Source organism: Gymnoscopelus braueri, assembly GCF_963280865.1.
Source record: "Gymnoscopelus braueri genome assembly, chromosome: 7".
Taxonomy (NCBI): domain Eukaryota; kingdom Metazoa; phylum Chordata; class Actinopteri; order Myctophiformes; family Myctophidae; genus Gymnoscopelus; species Gymnoscopelus braueri.
Genome location: NC_137608.1, coordinates 7,494,739 through 7,518,562, shown reverse-complemented (window position 1 = coordinate 7,518,562; position 23,824 = coordinate 7,494,739). Strand labels below are relative to the sequence as shown.

Genomic DNA, 23,824 nt, shown 5'->3' with positions numbered 1-23,824 from the left:
TCACTGAGTTTGAGGTTGCTGTTCTGGTTCCGGGTCTGTTTCTGCCTCAGTCTCCGTGTCCAGCTCGGATTCACCATCGTCCCCCTGGAGCCGCTGAGCGGCAGCCGGCTGCAGGGTCAGACCTCCGTCCTGGGCCGTGTTGTAGGAGCCACAGCCGGCACATTTCATGCCCAGAACATGGAAGGGCGCCGTGCCGCGGGCCTGGCAGTCGTTGCACATAATCTCGACGGTAGCGCCCTGGTACTCGGCGGGCATGGGAGACTGGGCGATCTCTTCGTCTCTCAGCTTCCAGAAGTCTTCCAGGTTCCCGACGGTGTGCATGCACATAGGGCAGCGGTACCCGCCGGACGTGTACATGTCCGTTAAGCACGTGATGTGCAGGAGGTGGCCGCACGGAAGAACGCCGGCTCCGATCCTGGACGAGTGAATGTCCTCCAGACACACGGAGCAGTTCTGTCTCGACACGTTCTCCACGCACTTGTGGCTCCCGCGTATAGTGACGCGTAAGCACAGGTTGCACTTTTCGCAGTGGAAATAGTCCTCCCTCGGCCCGATCCTGCATATCCCGCAGGGCTGACAGTGGTACTGTTGCTTGTCTTTGTCAAACAGGTGACAGATGTCGCAGTAATACTCCCCGAACTGCACTTGACACTGCCGACAGGTCTGCTGTGCCTGCTGCAGTGTGTGACACTCCTCGCACTCGACCTCTGTGACCAGGAAGCGGTCCATTTGATGGTTCTCCTCCGCATCGTGGCACAGTCTACAGACGTACAGTTTGTCGCAACAGGGCGCTTTTAATAAACATTTGCGGTCATAGTGGTCACATCCAGCAGTGGACGCCATTCCCGTAAATCACCACAAGGCTTACGGGCTCATAGTCCTCGGTTTGGTCTCTTTTAACAGAGCTGCCTCCAATCTGATGTCATGAATATAGGTCATCACTCTCGCCCCCGAATATGGAGTTCCACACAGCTCCATACTGGCGTGGGACACTGGTTCTCAACGCGTGGGGTGCGGGGCCCTCAGGCGTCCTTGAGGAGTTACAGGTCTGTTACTTTCAGAGTGTACAAATGGAACCAAATGGACCCATGAACTAAAGGTAGTGAAACTGATTTGTTTGTTTGTTTGTTAAAAGAAGGGTTAAATAACTCTATATTCTGATAGTAATCATTGCTACATTTTGTTCTGTAACAGGGGTCACTCCAGCTCTTCAGTAAACAGAAAATACATTTTCAGGTCGTTATACCAGTTTGATCAAATCTAAACCTACTCGGGGACCATACAAGTCCGAATGGAATGGATGCCCCTCCCGGTTATGCAATGTCCGTTGTACCCGTTGTACCCACAGTCAGGGTACTGTTGTACCCGTCTGTCTGTCTGTATCCATTTTATGCCCATAAATGGGCATAGAATCGATACAGACAGACAGACGGGTACAGACGGATACATCTCTGTATCTGTCTGTCCAGCTCCCTTTTGTGCCCATGTATGGAGATCCCTGGCGTCATCAGTATATGCCCATATATGGTATGCCCATATATGAGTACATAGGATGGATGGTTCCAGACAACCGCAGACCGAACCGACTTCACGCCAGGGGCAAGACTACAAGTAAGTACACAGAGGTCATACCAGAGGTCAAAAGGTCAACAACAAGCCAACTGAAACCACAATACTCGGAATGCAACATTGTTTGCGTTCCGAGTTTTGTGGTTTCAGTAGGCTTCTTGTGTAGGCCTAGTTCAGTGATGCTCAACCTTTTTAATTTCAAAGACCAACAGTTTGATATGCAAGGCCTCAGACCCCCATTTGATACGATTTTTTTCTTCCCCCTCAGTGTTAATTTAACCCTGACGGTGTGCAAATGGAACCAAATGGTTCCAATCCCACGCTAAACTACTTGATAACATACACCTAGGACTGCTTGTCTGCTTGTATTAGTCACTGCGCCTACAGTACTTTAGTACGTCTTAGTTTACAATATTCACTCTTGTGGCTTATTGTGGTTTTCTTTTCTTTACACTTTTCCATCCTGGCCCGTGTTGTAGGAGCCACAGCCTTTCATAATATAAGAGTATACAATTGTACACTCTCAGAGTTACAGACCCAACAGCGTCCATTTGGATCCCTGGTTATCAGAACATGCACTGTACATCATTATCAGACCTTTCAACTTATTGTTTATAAATGTTTCCCACACGTTTTCCGCCATGTTGCGTTTTCTTTGCAAAACACAGTTTTTGCTACTACTCCTACCAATTTTTTCTAACCTCCATCCAATATTTTTCAAAGCCCACTTCACGTTTTGGCCAATAGCTCTTGAAGCATAGGTCGTACAATCAACATCTTTTTTCCACTGGATTCCTTGGATCATGATACAACTTATAGGCCTTGTTTGAGCCAGATTAAATTTTCTGCGTGCGTCTGATGTGCGTTTTTTTCAAAACACACTTTTTGCCACTACTCCTCACACAAATCGACACATTATCTCTGGGGTCATGTGATCAAGATGTATGGGGCCCTGGGTAGGCAACCGGCCTGGCGGGTTTTACATTTTGGGAATAAATAGCAAATTTAATTTCACATTGAGGTGCCCAGACATCTTAAATGCCCACTTCCTGTTAGCTTTCTAGGGCCTTCACTTCAGCAGACTCTACATACATGGTGCTATCTTATTATATCAATTACTTTTTGTAATTAATCAATTTCATTAATTGATTCTTAATTTTTTTGCTCTTTTTAAAAAACGGGCCTGAGGAGATTTTTTTAATCAGAGGTATCAGTTCTAGGCTTCTCTGATAGGTCTACCAGACCAGTGATAGGCAGGGCGTCGCGTGACATTGGTGGCAGGCTTTGCACTGATAGGCTAGCAGTAATTTTTATTTTCAAATTATATATACCCTCTTTTGTGACGTAAACATAAAGTTTGTACAACATAGTCAATGACAGAAGAAACCCAACAAGTATATATAATTATGAATTGTTTTATATAATGGTCAATGGGGGTCAGGGTGAAACCTTTATATGGTAATATGTCATTACTCATGTCATTGACGTGTTAATGGATGATCTGAAAATGTGTCAGGCTGGCAGTGGTGGACCGTTTGGTGTTTTACTTGAGTATTTGTCACTCAAATGGTCACTTAATGGACTCAGTGGAGTCAAATGACAAATATTGTACTTCTGACACTGCATTTTATAGTGAAAATATAGTATTACTAGTATTTTTTAAAACATGTGCTCAAGTACAAAATACAGAGCAACATCAACGTCGGGTCTGGGGACCCTCGGGGGGTCCAAATGGAAGGAAGTACCTCAATGCAACATTTAAAAATTGACTGGGGCGCTGGCCTACTCTGGGCCATGCATGTCCAGAAAGATTGCAAGTCTTCCCTATTTTTTCTCACTCACTGTTATGCCCGCCGCAGAGTGGCAGACAGACGAAGATTTGGTGAATGTATAGAAGGATGAATGTTAATTGTGCAATGTAAGTGAAAGGCGGTGGTATCTGGCTTAAACCTTGGCCAAATATGGAGTCTTACAGTATGTCATAGATACATCATAGATGGCTGCCCGTCATCAGACGCTTGTTTTTGTGTGATTTTATGTTTCACATTTTGTGAATTCATAAATCTTCAGATCCATCGTCCCGCAGATCCACCGCACCAACCGTCAAGTTTTGCCCAAATATGGAGCCATGTGTGTGGAGCCACCCGGTTCGATCCCCGCCCGGCTCTCTCTGGGTTAGTGTTGCAGTGTCCTTGAGCAAGAGCAAGTGGTTTAATATACTATAAATTACCCATTTACCATTTACGTCAATATCAATTGAATCCCACATGTAATATTCTATGGGGAAAATTGGCAAACAAATGTCATGTCTATCGTGGAGAAGATTGAAAAAGGAAAAAGGAAAAAAAAAGGAAAAAAGAGAGGCTGATGTTGATTTTGCAGCAGCATTGGTATTCTGCTTCCGCGTTCTGAGAAAGCGGCATATTGGTTCATTCGGGCGTTGTCTTTGGAGAGGCGTGAATGCCGATTTTACTGCTGCGGCAGGAGGCGGAGCCAGCAAAAAGTGGAGCGTTACAGTTGAGAAAGGTTAAACTTTGCCGTGGGACAACCAGAAGCTTTTACAGTGTTAGATTTGGGGTTCCAGTATAGTTCAGTGTTTATCAACCTCATCATTTAAAGACCCCCGGTTTGATATGCATTTGGCCACGGACCGGAGCCAGGCTACCACGGACCCCAATTTGATGACATTTTTCATATATGGGACCCCAATCTACACTGTAAAATCCTCAATGTTAAATTAACTTTTGAGTGTACAGATGGTCCTCACACCCACAGCATACGCTGGGAACCAGTGGTTTGTATTACTCCTCCCTGCCGGTGAGCTCTCTTGCAGGGTAACAGCTTCTAGTTTGTGCCACTCTGTGCGGCAGAGCTGGAGCACTGGATCACGACTCGCTTATTTATGAAGGTGTCGCTCACAAGATAGAGAGGAAGGTCCAGATTTGATGTCATTGGTGCGGGAAGGGGGTCAGGTCTCCAATACAATTGGAGAGAGGGAGCAAAAGTCTTGGAGAAGGGTACAGAGAAGGGATGGGTGGGTGGATGCTTTAACTGCTGGGCAGTCTGCACATTTCACAATGTTGTGTGCCCGGCTGGTTCATGAAGGTGCAGTGGAGGCACGGCCATCCGGCCGAGGAGAAGGTGGGGACAGAGGGTGCTCCGCCCATCGCTCCGTACTCCAGAGAGCTCGATGGCTGTCCGGCTACCGTGCTGCACAGCTGCTCGATGGCGACCCACTGCTTGGATCTCTTCCAAATCTGTGCCAAGCCCTCGCTGGAGGTCTTCACCACATCCAGCAGCTGACCAATGCTGTCCCTCGGCACGATCTGGTTGGTGACCAAGAAGAGGAGCAGATGGAAGTCGGAGACGGCGTTCAGGAATGCGGTGGAGGAGCACTGGGCGAGGTATGTGGCTAAACTGTGGTAATCTTGTCTCTCTCCCAGGGCATTACGGTTTTCGATGGGGAAGCCCTGTGAGGAGGATGAGGATGAGGAGGAGAAGGTGTACTGTGGGTCCTTGGGGAACGTGGTGGAGATATCAATGAGAAGATACTCCACAGGAAGAGGCTGAGCAAGAAAGGTGACATCATTTCCAAACTTGTCTTTGTCCTTGTAGAAGACGTCTGGAACATACTGCTCATGACTGGACTCTTTGGCATAGCCCAGCTCTGGAGCATCTCTGCAGGGCAGTAGACACTCATCTCTCACCAGAGCCATGCACTGGTTGGACACCTGGTAGCCCTCGAAGTGAACCTGGTTGTCTGGACCACCCGTTGCCAACACTGTGACAAATTTTGATCCAAAATGGCCATCTCTTGAGAGCCTGCAGGGGTTTGGATGTTGATTCTGGAAGTATCCAGCTGTGATGCACTCCTCTGCACTAAGGAAGTATGAGTCCTTGTTTCGACTGTAGCGGACAGTACCTCTTCTCATATCCTGGGAGATCACGTCAGTGAAGATCCATCCTATCTTGCACAGGCCCAGCTTGGCAGCCATCTCCTCCACAGCTGCAGCGTTGGGGTCCTCCAGCAACTCAACTGTGTTCTGCGTGGCGTTCTGTGGGGGCTCGTAGATAGCAGCCACTTCGGCTCGTATGCTCAGAGGGATGTCTTTGTGCTCGGTGTACCTACCGTACAAGTATCCGATCCTTTGGTTCCCCGTGCTCCTCCAGAAGTTCAGGAAGCGTTCGGCAATGGTGTGGTTCTCAAACATTATGTTGTCTATGTGTCTATATTTTTGTCTGTTGAGGGTGATGGCACTGGGCTGGCACTTGGTGCAAATGCCCTCTGGCCACGGAAGGTGTCCCTCACAACCCGATTTGATCTTACAGCTAATGTTCTCTAGAGCTGCAAACTTCCCTTTGTCAGAGCCACCAGTCAGCTTGCGGATGTAGGCATGGAATGACATGTGCTTGACTGGGGGCTCCAGGTGGTTTAGGTAGTCCTCATCGAAAGGCTCTAACGGTACGCAGTGCACACACTTTCCGAGAGTGCTGTGTCGACACAGCTGGGAATCTCTGTTGCGGTAGATCCTGCCGTCCTGCTTGGCCAAATACTGATCGATCTCATCTTCCTGGATCTGGGAGCAAGGAATCAGGGAGAAGGATGGAGCAGAGGAGGTGGATGATAGCAATGAAGAGGACTGAGTGGCTGTGTCCATGACCTCTCTGGAAACCCCCGCTGAACCCGCGGGGAAAAGGAACAGCATGTCGCCATGCTTAATCTTAAGAAGACTGAGGGTCTTGTTCTGGGATAGGATCTCGCCAGTCTTGTTCCGGTTTAGGTAAATGGAGAACCCGAACCCGTTGCAATTGGAGCTGAACTCCTTTTCCACCTTCCTCAAGAAAGCAGCTGTAGTCTCCGTCTTGGTAGACTGAATTCTCTTTATTCCGTCAGGGGACTGTACCCGAACGATAATGGTGTCTGCCATATTCGTCAGGTAATTGTTTTAAATTTTATTACTGCTACAAAACAGACCAGGTGCCAGCTGCCTTATATTGGCTGACCAGAGCTAGAGTGTTGTGAGCAATGCAAGTGACATCGCACACACAACACAACCTGTTGCCATGCATGCCCGACAACTGTGATTTGCGCAGGCCATATATTAAGACCTCGAGTGGGCACTGGAAATCCCGGTCCATTCATTTCAAGGGAGCTGTTCACCCAGCACATACCCCCGTGTTTGGGTGATGATGTCGCTGGGCCCTATCACATGTGCAGTAGTGTCCGCGGGGCGTCTTCGCATGCGTAGTACCGTCCTTTATGTGTCTATGTCACGAACTACCCTCTGTGCGCAAGCTTGTGAGTCACCCATTGGTCGAAACCGGTTTCGCTCGTTCATATAGTGGGCTCCAACTGTGGTTAAGTTACAGTACCAGAATCAGCCACCAGGGGTTTGCTTAATTCTCCTGCCTAATCTCTCAGTGGGGCAGTTATTGTGATGTCGACTATAGCAGTGCTTATCAAACATTTGTACTTCAAGGACCCCCAGTTTGATATGATTTTGACCTCTGGGACCCCAATGTAAACTTGTCAGTGTTAATGTAACTCCTCAAGGTCCCAGAACCCCACCTCAAAGTGGGTTTTGGGGACCCTACTTTGAGAACCACTGGGCCACAGTGACCCTTTCACTGGGTAAATTAACCCAAGTCAGCTAGCTAACTTGACATTGTCACGTTGGATTGTACAATTTGTGTTTTCTGGTCACCTCACATACTATCGCAATACCGGTAACGAAATAGATGGCCAGGATTGTTAGTTAGGCCAGTGTCTATCAACCTTTTTTGTGCCAAGGCACACCTGGCATAGCCAAAAAATCCCAGGGCACACCTAGATATACGGTGTATATATATATATATATATATATATATATATATATATATATACGGTATATCTATATACACACACTAGGGGTGTGCCGATACACTAATTTCACGAAACGATACGATACGATATTGGGCACACAACTTCAATACGATTTCGATACGATACGCACTTTTTTATCATGACAATATGTGGGGGAGAAAAAAAGCAAATGCAAACAAATATTTCTGTTTTTGCATTATTCAGACATGCAAACTTGTAGCTTTTCAGCTTCCACTAGCCATTTTGAATCCAAATAGGGCAATAGTGTGACACCTGACCCGAAAAAAAAATGCATTTTGTCACCCTTTTCACCTCGGGGCTGTTTGCATGCCTGATTATTATTATTGTTAAAAAAAAAAAAAAAAAAAAAAAAAAAAAAGTGTTTTTTTTTTTTTTTTTTTTTTTCCAAAATGATATTTTTTCAAACCTTCTTCAAACGGCGCGGCACACCTCAGCAGTAGCCCCGGCCCAAAATTGGGACGTTTGCCAGGGTTGATATACACTGAGTTAGGCTACATAATGTGCAGCAATTTTTATAACTGTGGGTTGTAATGCATAAGTGGGTCAGGTCGTCAGGAAGTCAGGTGGGTTGCTGGATGGCCATAATAAACACTTGAATGTAGAGAAAACTCAAGAAGAACCTCTACAGGGACCACATAATGTGTCTCTGTTAGGCCGCATGGAACTGTCTGTCATCCAGCATGACAATCTATGATGTAGCCTACGGTTCCATATTTGGGCAACGTTTCATCTGACCACCATTTACTTCCATTATAATTCAAGTGTTTTCAAAAAATGTGAAACTTAAAAAATATGAAATGCATGGTGTTACTTGAAGAGTTAATCACATTGATGACTTAACATATCATGTATAGAACGTGACAGATGAGAACATTTTATACTATATAATATGAAACTTTGTCTTCTCCAGTTAGACAAATTGCCTATGGAGTCTTTACTCACGACCGGCCTCCAAGATGGTTAAGGGCTGGCCTCGTTCACAGAAGTGCAATCCACACCAGTACGTTTGAGGTGCCAGCCAACGGTAAAGATTTTAAAAACATCAAAAAGTGTTTTGGGGATCTTTTTGACTCCCAGAACTAAGTGAACTATGCTGTGCCATGAAAGGTAATTCACAGGTTCTAGATTTGTGTCCACACACAAGGCTCGGTTTCAGCTAAGATTCTCAGAACCTCATTTGGGCCCTGCTCAGGTAGTAGTACTAACCGTGAGTTCTGGGAACCCACAACTTATAATTTAAAATGTTTCAAAAGTAGTGAAAATAGTCGGTCTACAAGCTCACAACGCATCACATCACGTCATCATTGTGAGCTGGTAGATTGGCTATTTATCACTTTCTTATGAGGTTCTTTTTCATGATGTACCATTAAACCTCCGGGTACTTCTGTTCTGGTTAAAATCGAAAGTTAATTTAATTTAAGTTAAGTTTGAGGTTATGGAAGATTCTGGCTTTAACCCAAATGCAGAGAATCCTGGGTCAGACACATCACACACACATGTACACACACAAGCACTGGCGTACTCTGGGCCTAATCGGGCTGAGGCAAGTCGAGAATGATGTAAGTTGGGAAAGCATGCCCCACCCATTTATGCAATACCCGTTGTACTTGTTGTCAGAGTACCCATTGTACTTGTTGCACTTGTTGTCAGAGTACCCAGTGTGGTACGGTACCAACTACCAAAGACCGACCTGTGACTGGTACAAATGTGACGCAAAGCTTGGCCAATCCGTGGAGCCGAGTTTTCCAATCAGGGACAGACTTAACATGAGAACATTTTATACTCCTCAAGGATATAAGAAACTGTCTTCTCCAGATAGACAAACTATGAGTTTTTACTCATGATGGCTGACGAGATGGTTAAGGACAAGGAAACTATAAAAACAATAGGCGACACCAACGTTTCGGAAGAGGTAAAACAAAACAAAAACTAAAAAACAAATAAAGATTTTTTTAAATAAAATAACATAATATAGTAAAATAACATAGTGTTGGCACTCATAAACTGTAATTATTATTTATCTTATTTTGAGGTTGCTATTGCTGCTGTTGTATACATAATACAAGACATCTGTATACATGTTTATGCCCTATTGCACAACCAAAAAATGACAAAACTCCCCCCAAAATCACGCTCTGTAAGGCTCCTGTGTCAGGCAAGATATTTCCCGGATATTTCCAAGGATCTACCTCACAGAATGCATGGTGCAGGAGAGACCGGACCAGGAGATTTTACATAGACAATACTAAATACTACGGCTGTGTCTGTCTGTCCCCCCTTACTGAATAGACATGAATTCCCACTCCCAATTACCTTTATTTTTTACATGCATGATAAAGGAGAATTCGGTCAAACTTCCAATCAATTGCCAGCTTCATTTGCTCCAATGTAAATGTTTCCTTTTCCTTCTGCCTGCTTAAGCAAAGTAACTCACCCCTATTCTTTGTATGCAGGTATGTATGCACCTTTAATAGCCCACTTGCATTGTGGAAGACTAACTTCCCCAGCCAATGCTACAGAATGATACCCCGAGATAACTGTTGCTAACCATACGGACAACCCTCAAAAAGAATAAACACAGAGAAAACAAAAATCTATGCATCCCCCTGATGTGGAAGCGTTGCTTCTACCAACTGTGGCAATTACTTCAGCTCCAGCCATCTAGTAGAGTGACTTTATAGATAGCTGTAATCATCCCCCTGATTGAACATTGAGTGTGGATAGCACTTACCAACCATCCTTGGGGTGCCTCCCTGTCACAATCTAACCAGCCAAAACATCTCCAAACTGTTGCAACCAAACCGGATTGTCAACCAATAACTAAACTAAAATTATCAACAACTAAAAATACTGTAATTCTTTGCACACCCTGCCTCACGATTGGTCTTGGGTATTTCTCTTTACCAAATCTGTTCAATCTCACATTATACCCTTGCAGTTGTACGAGCCCCCGTTGTTATGCCCGCTCGTTGGAGTCACAGCAAACAAGAGGAGTCCTCAAGGTGTAAGTTCGTCCAGACCAGGAGTAGGTAACCTTAGGCACGGGGGCCAACATTGGCACAGGGGAGGGTGATCACTGACACACTAGCTAAGTGTGAGAGAAAGGATTGTTTTGCATTTGATATTCCCCAAAAAACTAGTCAGTAAAATAAGTCCCCTTACATCTATATTCAAATTACATCCTGCACATAATTCTACATTCATTCAAACTCTTATTGCTAATGGTCATTACATCCTGAAAAAAAAAAGTATTGTATTTATGTATAGTGTATGGACAATCACAATCTGTTGGAAATATTACATTTTGATATGTTCCAGGTCTTAATCAGCTGCAGGTGAACAGGCTTGATAGACAAACCGGTATAGACAGGCCCAGTGCCGTCACAACTGGGGTGAATTTGCTTTGCAAGTTTGCAGTTCTGGTCTGGTCCGTGCGTGTAGTATGCTGAAATTAATGGCATTGAGACAGGAATTGACATGGATTCATTAATCCAATCCTGAATTTATAAGTGTGGAGACGCTGGTGCTTCTTCATATTATCTAACTGATTGAAACTCGTGTCACACTGGGTGCAGTGGTATGGCTTTTCTCCGGTGTGTATGCGCTGATGTCTCCTTAGACTACCCAACTCGTTGAAGCTCGTGTCGCACTGTTTGCAGTGGAAAGGTCGTTCCCCACTGTGGATACGCTGGTGTGTCCTCAGAGTGCCCAACTGGCTGAAACTCTTGTTACACTGGTTGCAATGGTAAGGTTTCTCTCCGGTATGGATACGTTGGTGTACCTTCATACTACCCAGCTCATTGAAACTCTTGTCACACAGTTCGCAATGGAAAGGTTTCTCTCCAGTGTGGAGACGCTGATGTGTCTTCAAGTGACCTAACTGACTGAAACCCTTGTCACAATGATCACAGCGGTACGGTCTTTCTCCGGTGTGGACGCGCTGATGTGACTTCAGGTGACTTGCCTGACAGAAACTCTTGTCACACAGATTGCAGTGGAAAGGTTTTTCTCCAGTGTGGACACGCCGGTGTGCCTTCAGATTACCCGACTCTTTGAAACTCTTGTCACACCGTTCGCATTGGAATGGTTCTCCGGCGCGGAGACACTGGTGTGACTTCAGGTGATCCAAACATCGGAAGCTATTGTCACATCGTTTGCAAATATGGGTTTTCCTTCCTGCGTAAGTCGGCTGATGTGTCTTTACTTCTCCCGGCTGAGTTTCTCCTTGTTTCTGGGTGGTTACAGGGCAGATGATTTGCTGACAGGCTGCTGAGGGGATCTGTCCATTCATCTTTTGACAGACCTGAGACATGAAGGCTTATGACCACTAATGAACAGAAGCCAGGAGCTGTAAGAGTTGATCTTATATATCTTATATAATGATCTCTCCTTCCTCTCTGCCTCTATCTCTATCTGTTCTGTCCTCTCTATTGCTGTTCACTCTCTGACCGCTATGCTTTTCTATCTCTCTGGATATGTGTCTCAGTCTCTTGGTCAGATAGGTAGAAATATACGCCTGAAAGCATCTTTACGTCTTATGTAGGCTATGCATAGATCTGGTCTGTTGTTACACTCAAGACAAACCATTGCCATGCATGCATGCATAACAACCACGATTTGTGCAGGTGCCACTGCAGTACACCTGATGGTCATGGCTGGGGTCCTTGAGGGGATTCCAGCGTCGCATCACGCATGTACTTTGACTTTCATCCCTTTCATCCCTCAATTTTCATTATGGGGTTCAATTTTCATTAGGGTTGCAACTGGACCGGGAGGTCCGGGGCGAGACTAGTCGATCCTCCTTTTGTCTGTGCTGTCCAACCAATCACATCGCTTATAATCCTGTGTCTGTTCTTGGTTAAGGTTTTTAACCATCATGTTGCTTATATTAGTTCACCTGAGGCGCATCATTCTCAAAGGCAAATCCTTGACAAAATGCACTGAGTGCTTATCGGATGCTTGCGGTTATCCTTCTCCAAGAACCTGTGTGCAGAATCACAACCTGACAGGTTCTTGGTGAAGGAAAAAAGCACTGCTTTTATGTTCATCAATGCAGCCAAGGAATGACATCAGAATGTGCATCATGCCGGGATGGATGATGGTAAATTGACTGTTTTCTGATTGTACTTCACAATTCACATTCACCCATTCATGCACACATTCACACACCGATGGCAGAACCAACCCATGCAAGGCACCATCCTACTCATTGGAAGCAGTTAGGGCTTCAGCATGTTGCTCAAGGATAGGAGGAGCTGCCTGGGGATCTAACCTGGAACCTTCGGATTCCAAGATGTCCACTCTACCTCCTGAGCTGCTGCCGCCCTACATGATGACATACTTCCATTGCACAGAGTCACTCCACTGGATTAAACTTGTCATGAAGTAGAGATGCAGGTCCAGTGTGGTGTGGTGTGCATACTTCATGGCAAAGCCCAAAGGTTGCATGATTTAAGTTATGGTAAGAGCTTAATTTATGGACATCAACACATACAATAACACTAACCTTTATATGTTGATGTTGACTAAACTGTAGCCATTTCCTGATTTTTAGCAAATCTTTACATCATTAATGCAAATTATGCTATTGAGGAAAGGTTTCACTCGACTTCACAATATTAGATGAACTTCTGGACATCACAAACATGGTCATGGACTCTTCAATCACCTTTCTATGATTATTATGCTAATTGCTCAAATTGCCCAGCATGCAACTTTTAGCAACCAAGCTTAATCTCATCTGCTAAGCCTATAGATGACATTTGAATCATACAAGTTTAGAGCAGAGGTCTTCAACAGGGGGTCCGCGGAGGTACTGCAGGGGGTCCGCGAAATTGTTGTTTGATTAAAAAAAACCTGTGGGTAGGAGCAGGCTCCAGGCAACCATTTGTTCATGTTTATACATATAAAACACAATTTTATACACACATATACGATATATGTGGTGGTCTACCCCCTACCCTACGGGGTAGGGGGTCCCTGCTCCATCACCCCATCAGTTTGGGGGTCCCTGGCCTGAAAAGGTTGAAGACCCCTGGTTTAGAGAAAACAATATTTCTGGGATTAACATGGAGGTTTCCAGTATACTATATATAGATAGACGATGTGGACTGGAGGGATAAAGAGAGGGCCAAAAACCTTGCTAAACACCTGACCATGACACAGATAGTGAACAGGGATGGAAATCACAGCAACTGGTTCAGGATTTGATGGAGCAACAGTGACCTCAGCAGGGGGCAAAGCAGATTGCAGGCAGGAGGAGTGACAGGATTGACTAAAACTGACCATCTCTCCATTACGGCAGATACCGTAGGCCCCTGTGTGCACACCCCAATGTCCTGTGGGTGCATGCATGGGTCAACATAAATAGACTACTTAATACTTCCTCGTGCGACTGTCTGTATTGCACAAAAGTAACTGATTTTCATCAGAAAATGTTGACGTGTCACATCAAATTTAAAATTGTGTGTGTGTGTGTGTGTGTGTGTGTGTGTGTGTGTGTGTGTGTGTGTGTGTGTGTGTGTGTGTGTGTGTGTGTGTGTGTGTGTGTGTGTGTGTGTGTGTGTGTGTGTGTGTGTGTGTGTGTGTGTGTGTCATACAGAGGAAAGGTATCTCACAGTGATGTATGTGATGCTGTGTGTCCTGCAGGGTGTTCTCAACATCCTCTGAGGTTCTGCTCGTCTCGGCATCAGTCCAAATATCCCCATTTGTTTTCATTTTCAGTGTGAACAGAGTGTCCAGAGTCATAACAATTTGTCCCGTTGCAGTGTTACTCCATTAGATCCTTTTTAGTAGGAGGGTCGTCAGTGACCCTATACTGCAGAGTCACTGTGTGACTGTGTTTGAACAGCTTTAGCACTTGGGATAAACTGATGCTATATTCCACTATCTCCTTACTTAACCAATGAACCATTCACAACCTATATATTTTGTTGACCATGCAGTCCCCAAGAGGTCTGTAGGCTACTTGGTTAAACAAAATTAATTCTGTTGCGTTAAAATAGTTGTTTCTGAGGATATCATGAAGCCTTGTTCCAATAAAAAAAATTAAAGGGTACTTTCTACCTATTTAAACTTGAAAACGGGTAAAAAATGACCCTAACACAATAGAAGGGTTAAAGCTACACTATGTAACTTTCCTCTTCTACCCCGGATTTGAACCCGGTTTCCCACGCAAGCCCTGCGTTGCTCAGGGGTTAAATTGAATCTTGTCAGATCCTGTGTCTAGGTGAGACATGACCTTTGACACAATCTAAATGTCTCAATAGAAGAGCAGGGAGACAAAATACAACCACCCTGATTGTATAAGTTAACATACAAAATCACATTATTCATTAAAAAATGTTACATAGTTCCGCTTTAATTTTCAGTGGCATCTTGGAGAGACTGAACACTCTTTTCACCAACGATAACAGCGGTAAACTCATGGGCGCAGCCAGGAGAGGATACACCCCGATCTATAAGCTCACGATGCGTCTCACAATGGAGCTTATAGATCGGCTATTTTTGGTGCACGACACCGTTGTGGGGTTTTGTCACTGCACGTATTCACAAATGGCTTGGTCAATTAGGCTGTTAATTATCATTATTTCTTTATTTTATTCTATGTTCTCCTTTACTCTCGCATCTATCTATCTATCTATCTATCTATCTATCTATCTATCTATCTATCTATCTATCCATCTATCCATCTATCCATCCATCTATCCATCTATCTATCTATCCATCCATCTATCTGTCCATCTATCCATCCATCCATCCATCCAGCTACTGTCCCCGCCCCATTTCCTGTTTCACATAGGTAAACGCGTGACGTCGGACGTCCCTCCGAGCCAATCACAGAGCAGCAAGTGTTTCTTTCCACTTCCGCCCTGGGAGGACTTGTCAAGCTGTGATTGGTCGAGGTCAGCTGTGAGGTTTGAAAGCGACTCTTCTCTCTCTCTCACACACACACACACACACCGTAGCGTTATTGATGATTATGATCTGATCAGGATGGGATCGATCATCAGGTCGATATTCTCGGTTCTTCTGCTGTGTTCGATACAGTGCTGCTGGGGGAGGGAGTCGGATTTGAACGTCGTGACGTGCGGCTCTCTGGTCAAGCTGCTCAACACCAGACACAACGTGAGGCTCCATTCTCACGACGTCAAGTATGGATCAGGTAAATACATCATGTAAACTATAAAGTGCGATTTATCAATAAAGAAAATAGCAGATCTATAAGCTCACAACGGCTCGCGCTGGGACACGTTGTGAGCTTGTAGATCGGCTATTTTATTTTGGTTGCGAGTCACAACAGCTAAGTTATAGGCTGAAATCAGTCTTGAAATGCTTATCAGTTCTACACAGCTTGCTTCCATTAGGCTTTGATCTGGCAGTAGGCCTATCTATATTATAATCTATATTATAATTGGCTTCCGTTATACCATACCGTGGCTGCAGTTAGTTATATACATGTCCATTATTAGTTATACTGGACTGGACTGGAGAAAGTGCTCAAATGTTTTACTTGAGTAAAAGTAACCATACGACAATGTAGAAATACGTCTGGGGTTCAGAATTTACTTAAGCAAAAGTACAAAAATATTGGCATCAAAATATACTTAAAGTACCAAAAGTATTATGCAGAATGTCCCATGTCCCACCAGCCGGCTACAAGGCACCTGCTGCTACAGATACGCGGCCATAGCTGAGTGGTTAGTGAGCCCGCCTAGGGAGCCAGAGGCCCTGGTTGCCCCAGGTACGATTCCAGGCCACGCCAGCATATGTGTCGATGAAATTTGTCCCTGAGCAAGACTCTTAACCCCTAATTGCTCACAGGCCCTCATTGGAAACAAGCCCGCAAGGACTTTCATGAACGTCCTGTTAAAAGGAAAGGAATTACGTAAACCGCGAAGCCTTTTGTTTCACATAGATAGATACAAAGACTCTTTGTATTCTCTTAAGTCTAAGTTAGAGGCTATCCAACCTCTGAGTTTTCAAAACCTTCCATTGTCAGCTCTGTTACTGAGAAATAGACGAAGAATACTTAGATTAGAAGAATCATGTAAAGTGGAGTTTATTGAGAGGAAGTTGCTCATAACATGACAACGGTGGATCTGTGTGAAACAAAAGGCTTTACAGAGACAAAGAGCATAAAAATGTATTTCTGTCTCCAATAAGGCTGTCGGTGGAAGGGAAGGAATTGCAACTAAGAGGTTGAATAGCCTAGTAGTCAGTGGTTATGACATTTTCATATCAAGGACCCCCACAATTAATATTTTCACAGACCCCCATCAGAAAGGTTTTGTGCCATTATTAGGGAGTCAGAGACTCCCATAAAAGTAGATTTCTATGATTAAACCTCAAAATCCACAGCATCACGATGCGACACGAGCTTGCAGATCGGCTATTTTCGAATAGCCGAAGTATAAAATGGCGTTAAAGTGGTTCAATTGTTCCTTATTTTGCTGGGAACCCCCTGGAACCCACCCAAGGACCCCCGGGGGTCCCTGGACCCCACTTTGAGAACCACTGGTCTTTAAGTTGCTAAGGTGCATTGTGTTTAATGTAGGAGTATGACAAACGATTTGGCCCTTTTGTGTGAGCAGCGTATCAGCTGTCAGTTGGTCAAAAGAATCTCGGTTGCTCAACTGGCTTCAGGCTTTTTGTCTCATCAGATCAGATGTACGTGGGTTATTGAATGACAAGGGGGAAACAGCACATTTCAGGACTTAAAGACTACATTTGTACACCCAGAGTTACAAATGTAAGTGTTTAGTGTTTAAAACACAGTATAGAGTGTTTTTTTCAGTAACTTGGGTTTCCCCGTCTCTCCAGCTCTTTAGTAAACAGGAAATACATTTTCAGGTCACAATACCAATTTCATCAGGAGAGAGGGAGCTCATATAGGATAAACAAGTGAAATTCAATGTCATTTAACACCAGTGGCTCTCGACCTGTGGACCGCAAGAGTATTGCAAGCGGACCCCCAAATAATTGGCAAAACACAATTTTAATGATTATGTCACGTTAATATTAAGAAGTGATTCCAGTAAATGAGAACTTGGAGTATAATACGTTAATGCCATTGATCCAAGGCCGGTGGAACGCCAGTGGCCGGTGGCCCACCCTATGGGGTGGGCCGCGAACGCTTTCTGAGGATTTTATTGTGTAATAACAAACCATAAAATGCCCCAACAAGCCTTTCCTGTGGAATGAATGCCCGTTGTGTGTGTGTGTGTGCATGTGGTATTTTAGGCAGTGGACAGCAGTCGGTAACGGGTGTGGAGAACGCCGATGACGCCAACAGTTACTGGCGTATCCGGGGGAAGCCCAGCGGGCCGTGCCAACGCGGGGTGGCCATCAAGTGTGGCGAGGCCATCCGCATCACGCACATGAAGACGGGACGCAACCTCCACACGCACCACTTCAGCTCGCCGCTCTCCAACAACCAGGTGAGAGAAGCGACCGTGGAAGAAGTCTCTCTGATTAGAGAGCGAGAGATCAACCAGGTGCTCAATGGAGATAAAAGTTTAGTTAAAAACTTAGATTAAAAAAAAATATGAGATCCGATTCCGAGCACTCAAAAGATAATGGAGGAGAGGGCGTAAAATCTAAGTACTTTAATCAGGTCTACAAAATTTCAAAAGCCAACATGTTTTGACCAGAACTGACCGTCTTCATCAGGGCAAATATGATAATTAGATTTTACGCCCTCTCCTCCGTTCTTTTTTGAGTGCTCGGAGCTTTCCTCTTTTTCATGAACTCTGATTTGTTTTTACTTAACCACTCTTGATTGATTGATATACTTTATTAGTCAAAACATTTTAAACGGCACAAAGGCACAAAGCATTTAGACTAACACAAAAAAGTCCTGGGGACTTGTTTCCATTGTGGTCCTATGTATTCAATTCATCGACAGAGCATAGAATATTAAAACATTAATACATCTCATTATGTCAACCGCATACAAATATGCTACATGTACAGAGGAGAAAAGGGAAAAAAGTGCGGCAGTGTTCAGTACGACCCCTCATTTCAAGGGGATTTAATATCTATTTCCACTTGTGGCTTTTTCACGCCAGTGATTCACATCCTTTAATGGATGATGTCAGGGCATTCCACATTACTGGACATTTGCCCAAACTAGCAGATCTACAAAGCTCACAAGAGAGGGAGAGATTTGGTGAAGACAGGAAAAAAAAACATTCCAAGTACAGCTATAACTCGGGTTCAGTTTACTAAGTGTGGAGGGTCTAAGTTGGTTAGGGACTGTCACCGTTATTACATAATCGTCTGATTGCAATGATTTGAGCTAATCGCACATTTGTTGTTGCATAACTTTTAGAATCGTTTCCGTTCATCTGTATAAAAACAGCTGGATGAAATGAACAGAAATGTCATATTTCCATTTCTTATTTTCACACCTTTGTGCTCTCTCAACCTTGTCCAACCACATTTATAGATTCCACCGTTCAATGTAAAAAAATACGCACTTTAACTCTATATTGGGTAAAGTTAAAATCAAACTGTAATCAAATCATACATATAGTATTGCATACATAGTATTGTAGTGGTTCTCAAAGTGAGGTCCAGGGACCCTACTTATGGATCCTTACAGTTCAGTAACTCTGAGAGTGTACAAATGGAACCAAATGGACCCGTAAGGTGTTAGTACACTTGTGCTGGTCCTTGAAATTCAAAAGTTTGACAACCACTGGTATTGTAATTGTATAGTAGACGTGCAGTCCTCATACCTACTTTGACAGTGTGATAAACCGGTTCCAGAAACGGTTCCAAATGTGATGGAACCGATTCCTCAATGTTGGATCCGGTTCCTCTGGTTCCGGATCCCAACCCTATCCATCACCCCATCACCCTAGATCTCAGGACGACCAATAGCAGCTGGTCAGCCGAGCTCAAAGATCTAAACTGGAGTGTGGCGGTGTACGAGATCGGCAAGATGTGGGAGGAGCCAGCCAATTCAAAGCTTTAAAAACAAATAGTAAAAGTTTTAAATCAATTCTAAAACAAACAGGGAGTCAGTGGAGCGAGGCCAGGACCGGGGTGATGCGGTCATACTTTTTGGTACCGGAGAGGAGACGTGCAGCTGAGTTGTACTTGGTCAACTCTCCCCCCGCACCAAATCTCTTAGCCAAAAACAAGCCGATCTACAAGCTCACAGCACGTTGCAACATGACGCGTCTGTTGTGAGCATGTTGAGCTTTTTGATCTGCTGTTTTTTCTGCGGATGTTCCCCCCCAGAATAGTAGTTAAATCATAGCCCAGTCACCCTGTCGCAGGCCAGTGTGCCTCAATGCGTAGGTATATTTTCTTCTTCTTTTTTTTTTCCCCTTTACACCCTTTTTTTGCCATTTAACTTTGTCACCCATTTATTTTGCACCAAAAGGGCATCATGCTAGAGATTTTTACTTGACAAATGATGCCATGATGGCGGTGACATCCCTGCTCTTTGCTCCCCTCTGGTGGTGGTGGCAGGAGGTGAGCGCCTTCGGGGAGAACGGCGAGGGCGATGACCTGGACGTGTGGACGGTGCAGTGCGACGGGACGCACTGGGAGCGCGACGACACGGTGCGCTTCAAGCACCCCGGCACCGACGTGTTCCTGAGCGTGACGGGCGAGCAGTACGGCCACCCCATCCGCGGGCAGCGCGAGGTGCACGCCATGTCCTCCGCCAACCAGCACAACTGGTGGCGCGCCATGGAGGGCGTCTTCATCATGCCCAGCCAGGAGCCCATGCGCCACGACGAGCTCTGATGACGACGTTGTCGTTAATTAAAGGGACTTGGTTCTTAAAACGTTGGGTCCGGGCGGGGACCACCCAGGGTCCACCCGGAGCCTTTAACGGGTTCCTTATGAGTCCGATGGACCCTTAACGGGCCTGTAACTCTGAGAGAGTGTACAAATGCCTTACTCAAACTGTACACATTGTACACTCTCATAATTTAATTTAACACTTGAGGATTTTACAGTGTAGAATGAAAAAATAAAAAGTTTTATCAAATGGGGAAATTCTGGAAATTAAAAAAGTTGAGAATCACTGACCTAAACTACACTGTAAAATCATCAATGGTCATTTAAGTTACAGACCCGTAAGGGTCCATTTTCTTTACCCTTGGTAGTCCCCAGATCCGACACTGTGAGTTAAGGGACGTGCCACAGACACAGCGTTGCGTGTGCAGGTGACACACGGACTAGTTTCTGGTTCCTGTTGTGGTACGGAACATGTGAGCTTTTTTTTCCTAATCTTGTTTTTCTTCTTCTAATCTTTAACCTAGAATTGGACAGAGCCTGACCGATGCCCGGCTTTTGGGTACGGTGTTAATCCTGATTTTGAAGAGTCGTACGCCGCCGATGTTTTGACCCATATTTTGTCAAAAAGTGCTAACTTTTCTAATGAATTTGAAACGGTGCACAGTCACAATTTCTATTTGAGAACATTTAAATGTTACATTTTTAACAACTTGAACCCCAGCATCTATTCTGGGGGGGGGGGGACATTAGCCACAAATAGCAGATCTATCGGTTATGTTTGGCAAAGAGGTTTGGTATAGACAGAAAAAAGAGGTCCTAGTCCAGAGACGACTCGGGTCCAGTTAACTAAATCTAGAGAGGGTTTAAGTGGTTAACCTGTATGCCAAAAAAAGAATAACTTGAAGTAACTTTATTTTATTACTGGAGAGACCTTTTCAATTTCTTTTCAAAAATAGCCACTCTGGAAGCTCGAAACGCATTGTAGATCTCCAATAAAACGTTTTTGTTTTTAATGAAACTTTTCAGAATGTTCCCCTGTAATGTTATGCTCAAAATTGGGACGGCAGGTTTTAAGTTGGTTAAAAATCGGGTCACATCGGCTTGCCCAATTGCAGATACCGATGTTGTCAAACAAAATCAAATAATGACCAATTTATATCGACCGGACAAATTGGTCGGGTTCTAGAATTGGAGGTAGGTGGGATGACACTAGACTGGAGCGCATTCTGGAGGTGGATCCGTTGACGATCCTATGGGAACAAAACACTGCTGAGTGACCCCATCTTTATGTCTGACCCCCTTTTTTTCCTATTCCTTCAATACAGTCTCTCGCCCTACAAGGCACAATGGTCAAATGTCCTATTGCACTATACATCCACTGACTACTGACTACTGGTGTTACGTTATGTACTCCCTACTTATAGGAGGGCTGTTGTAACCTTACTGGCATCCAAGCTGCAGGGTTCTGCTTTTACTTAGTTATACAGCACAGTAGTATACTGTATAAGCTCACAATTGTAATTGTGAGCTGTAATTCACCATCTCAAGGTTATCATTAGTGGGGGAAACGGGCATGTCCGAAATGACAATCTAGAGTTTAAGATACTGTACGTTCTGAATATTACATGACTGTGGGCATTGGGCAGACCGCCGTTATTTGCAGGTTCTTTGAAATCGTTCAAATTAACGTACAAATAAATTTGTGATTTCACGACTTCACAGAGACGTACGAATTTCAGTCGACTGAATTTGTGTGTACTTGTGTGTGAATTGACTTGGGTTTTTTTAAAGTCGTGTTTATTCTCCTTTGAGCCTGAAGGTTGCATTGACCCTAAAGTCAGGATCCAATATATATCGTGGCTGTCGGTGGAAATAAATCTTGTATGTTCAAAAGGGTTACTTTTCAGGAAAAGAATTAACCTGTGTTCCAATGGATCCAATGTAGTTATTATTTAGTCATAAGCTCTTGTTAATACTTTTCATTGGTTCAATATTTAGAAAACCCACAGACAGACTTAAACATTTTCAACCTGGTGTCCCTATTTTGGGCACATCATTATAGGCCAACATTTTATTTTTATGTTCATAAATAGGCTAAATTGCAGATCTACAAGCTCACAATGCGACAAGTTGTGATCTTGCAGATTGGCCAATTTTGTTGCTTTTGCACAAAGTATAAATTAAGGAATTAATTTATGGAAAAACAAAAAGATAAAATGTGGAGATACAAGGTGTCTGCCTGACAGCGACGATATATTAAATGGCACAATATTCCGGAAGGTGGCAGTGCATGTTTAGCTCATTACCCCATATAACTCATGGCATGCAGTAGTTTCATTACTGATTACAAATTTCCAAAGCATAGGCTACTGTACTGACGTTTATTTTTACTTTGTAATATTTACCTGATTTCTCTATTGTTTCATTTCCAAACTTTCAGTTTGATACCCACTATGACATGGTGGGTGACCTTGTCAATAAAGGGGAATTTTGGACCAAGGTTTTCTTACCTTTTCTATGATATGATATTCTAGGATGAATGGTACAGTAGAAAAATGTCATAACTCCATCCCGGGTCTGCCACAGAAAAAACGTGTGCCAATAGGCCTAGATCGCATATTTTGATAGCTTTTTTTTGGTTTTCTTTTGGTGAGATCTGACATTCATAGTGACAGAACACTATGCAACTTTTTCTACTGTACCATTCATCCTAGGATATCATAACATCACAGAAAAGGTAAGAAAAAAAAGTTATTTATAAATGACAACGGTTCGTAAAAACAATCTTCTCCAGGGGCTTTCTTTTTTTACCCGGCCAGACTGCAAACTAATCTGAACTGTGAAGTGTGTTAAAATGTGTCGATAACGTGACCAAAAAAAAATCAGTGGTGACATACAGTACAGTTTACTGTGTTTATCCATCTCAAGCAAGTTCCAAGTAGTTGGTTTTCCTACTTCATTGAAAATAATGGAAACCAATGACCAAAAAAAATAAAACCACTATGATTTGTATTTGAATGAAAGTGTATGGGGACCGGTTGTCAGTGGGCTATAAACATGCAACAGCCAATAACCCTGTTTGTCATTAGGTGGTTAAGAAACTCAGGTTTTGGAGAATGTTCTGAATTTGCATAAAAGTACTTGCCAAGCGATTTATGATCTTTGATTGTGACTGTTGCTCAACTGAAGGCTTTGATACTGACAAATTAAACTCTTGGATGGATATCACCTTGTAGAACCAGTAATGTACAACCATATTATGGGCTGGGATTTTCATGGAATCTTATCTGTTTCAATGTTCATTAATTGCAAAGCCCCTTCCTGTCCTGGCACCTTTTAGTTGGATAAATAAATTATTTCCAAATATATTCATTGGAATGTCCTTTGTATCTAAATCGAGTACTGTAAATCAGTGGTTCTCAACCAGTGTTCCGCAGACCACCAGTGGTCCTTGAGGCTGTTCCAGGTGGTCCCCAGCTAAATGATGGAGAGTTGGTAACCAAATGGACCCTTATTGGGTAGAATAGATCTTTAACTCTTGAGAGTGTAAAATGAAACCAAATGGACCCTTACGGTCCACTTGGTTTCGCTCTCAGCAGTTACATTATTGTT

At 43.9% G+C, this 23,824-nt stretch overlaps 3 protein-coding genes across 3 annotated transcripts; 1 reads left to right on the top strand and 2 right to left on the bottom strand.

The window, feature by feature from the left end:
• Positions 1-843, bottom strand: LOC308088841 (RING finger and CHY zinc finger domain-containing protein 1-like; the record flags this gene model as incomplete). The annotated part of the gene is made up of 1 exon (XM_080433429.1): positions 1-843. One exon carries the CDS (start codon positions 841-843, stop codon positions 1-3), a length of 843 nt encoding a protein of 280 aa, XP_080289555.1.
• A 3,773-nt stretch (positions 844-4,616) lies between these two features.
• LOC308088541 (nuclear protein localization protein 4 homolog) lies at positions 4,617-6,497 on the bottom strand (the record flags this gene model as incomplete). Its single annotated transcript, XM_080433017.1, has 1 exon — positions 4,617-6,497. One exon carries the CDS (start codon positions 6,495-6,497, stop codon positions 4,617-4,619), a length of 1,881 nt encoding a protein of 626 aa, XP_080289143.1.
• Positions 6,498-15,341: 8,844 nt separating this feature from the next.
• sdf2l1 (stromal cell-derived factor 2-like 1) lies at positions 15,342-23,572 on the top strand. Its single transcript, XM_080433109.1, has 3 exons — positions 15,342-15,617; positions 17,696-17,892; positions 19,937-23,572. The coding sequence occupies exons 1-3, from the start codon at positions 15,449-15,451 to the stop codon at positions 20,213-20,215; spliced, it is 645 nt and encodes a 214-aa protein (XP_080289235.1). The 5' UTR covers positions 15,342-15,448; the 3' UTR covers positions 20,216-23,572.
• Positions 23,573-23,824: the final 252 nt, after the last annotated feature.

Excerpts from the sequence above, each read along its gene's own strand:
- sdf2l1 (XM_080433109.1), top strand. The coding sequence starts at position 15,449 with ATGGGATCGATCATCAGGTCGATATTCTCGGTTCTTCTGCTGTGTTCG. Across the intron at positions 15,618-17,695 it reads CGACGTCAAGTATGGATCAG|GCAGTGGACAGCAGTCGGTA; the intron begins GTAAATACATCA and ends GTGGTATTTTAG. Across the intron at positions 17,893-19,936 it reads CGCCGCTCTCCAACAACCAG|GAGGTGAGCGCCTTCGGGGA; the intron begins GTGAGAGAAGCG and ends TGGTGGTGGCAG.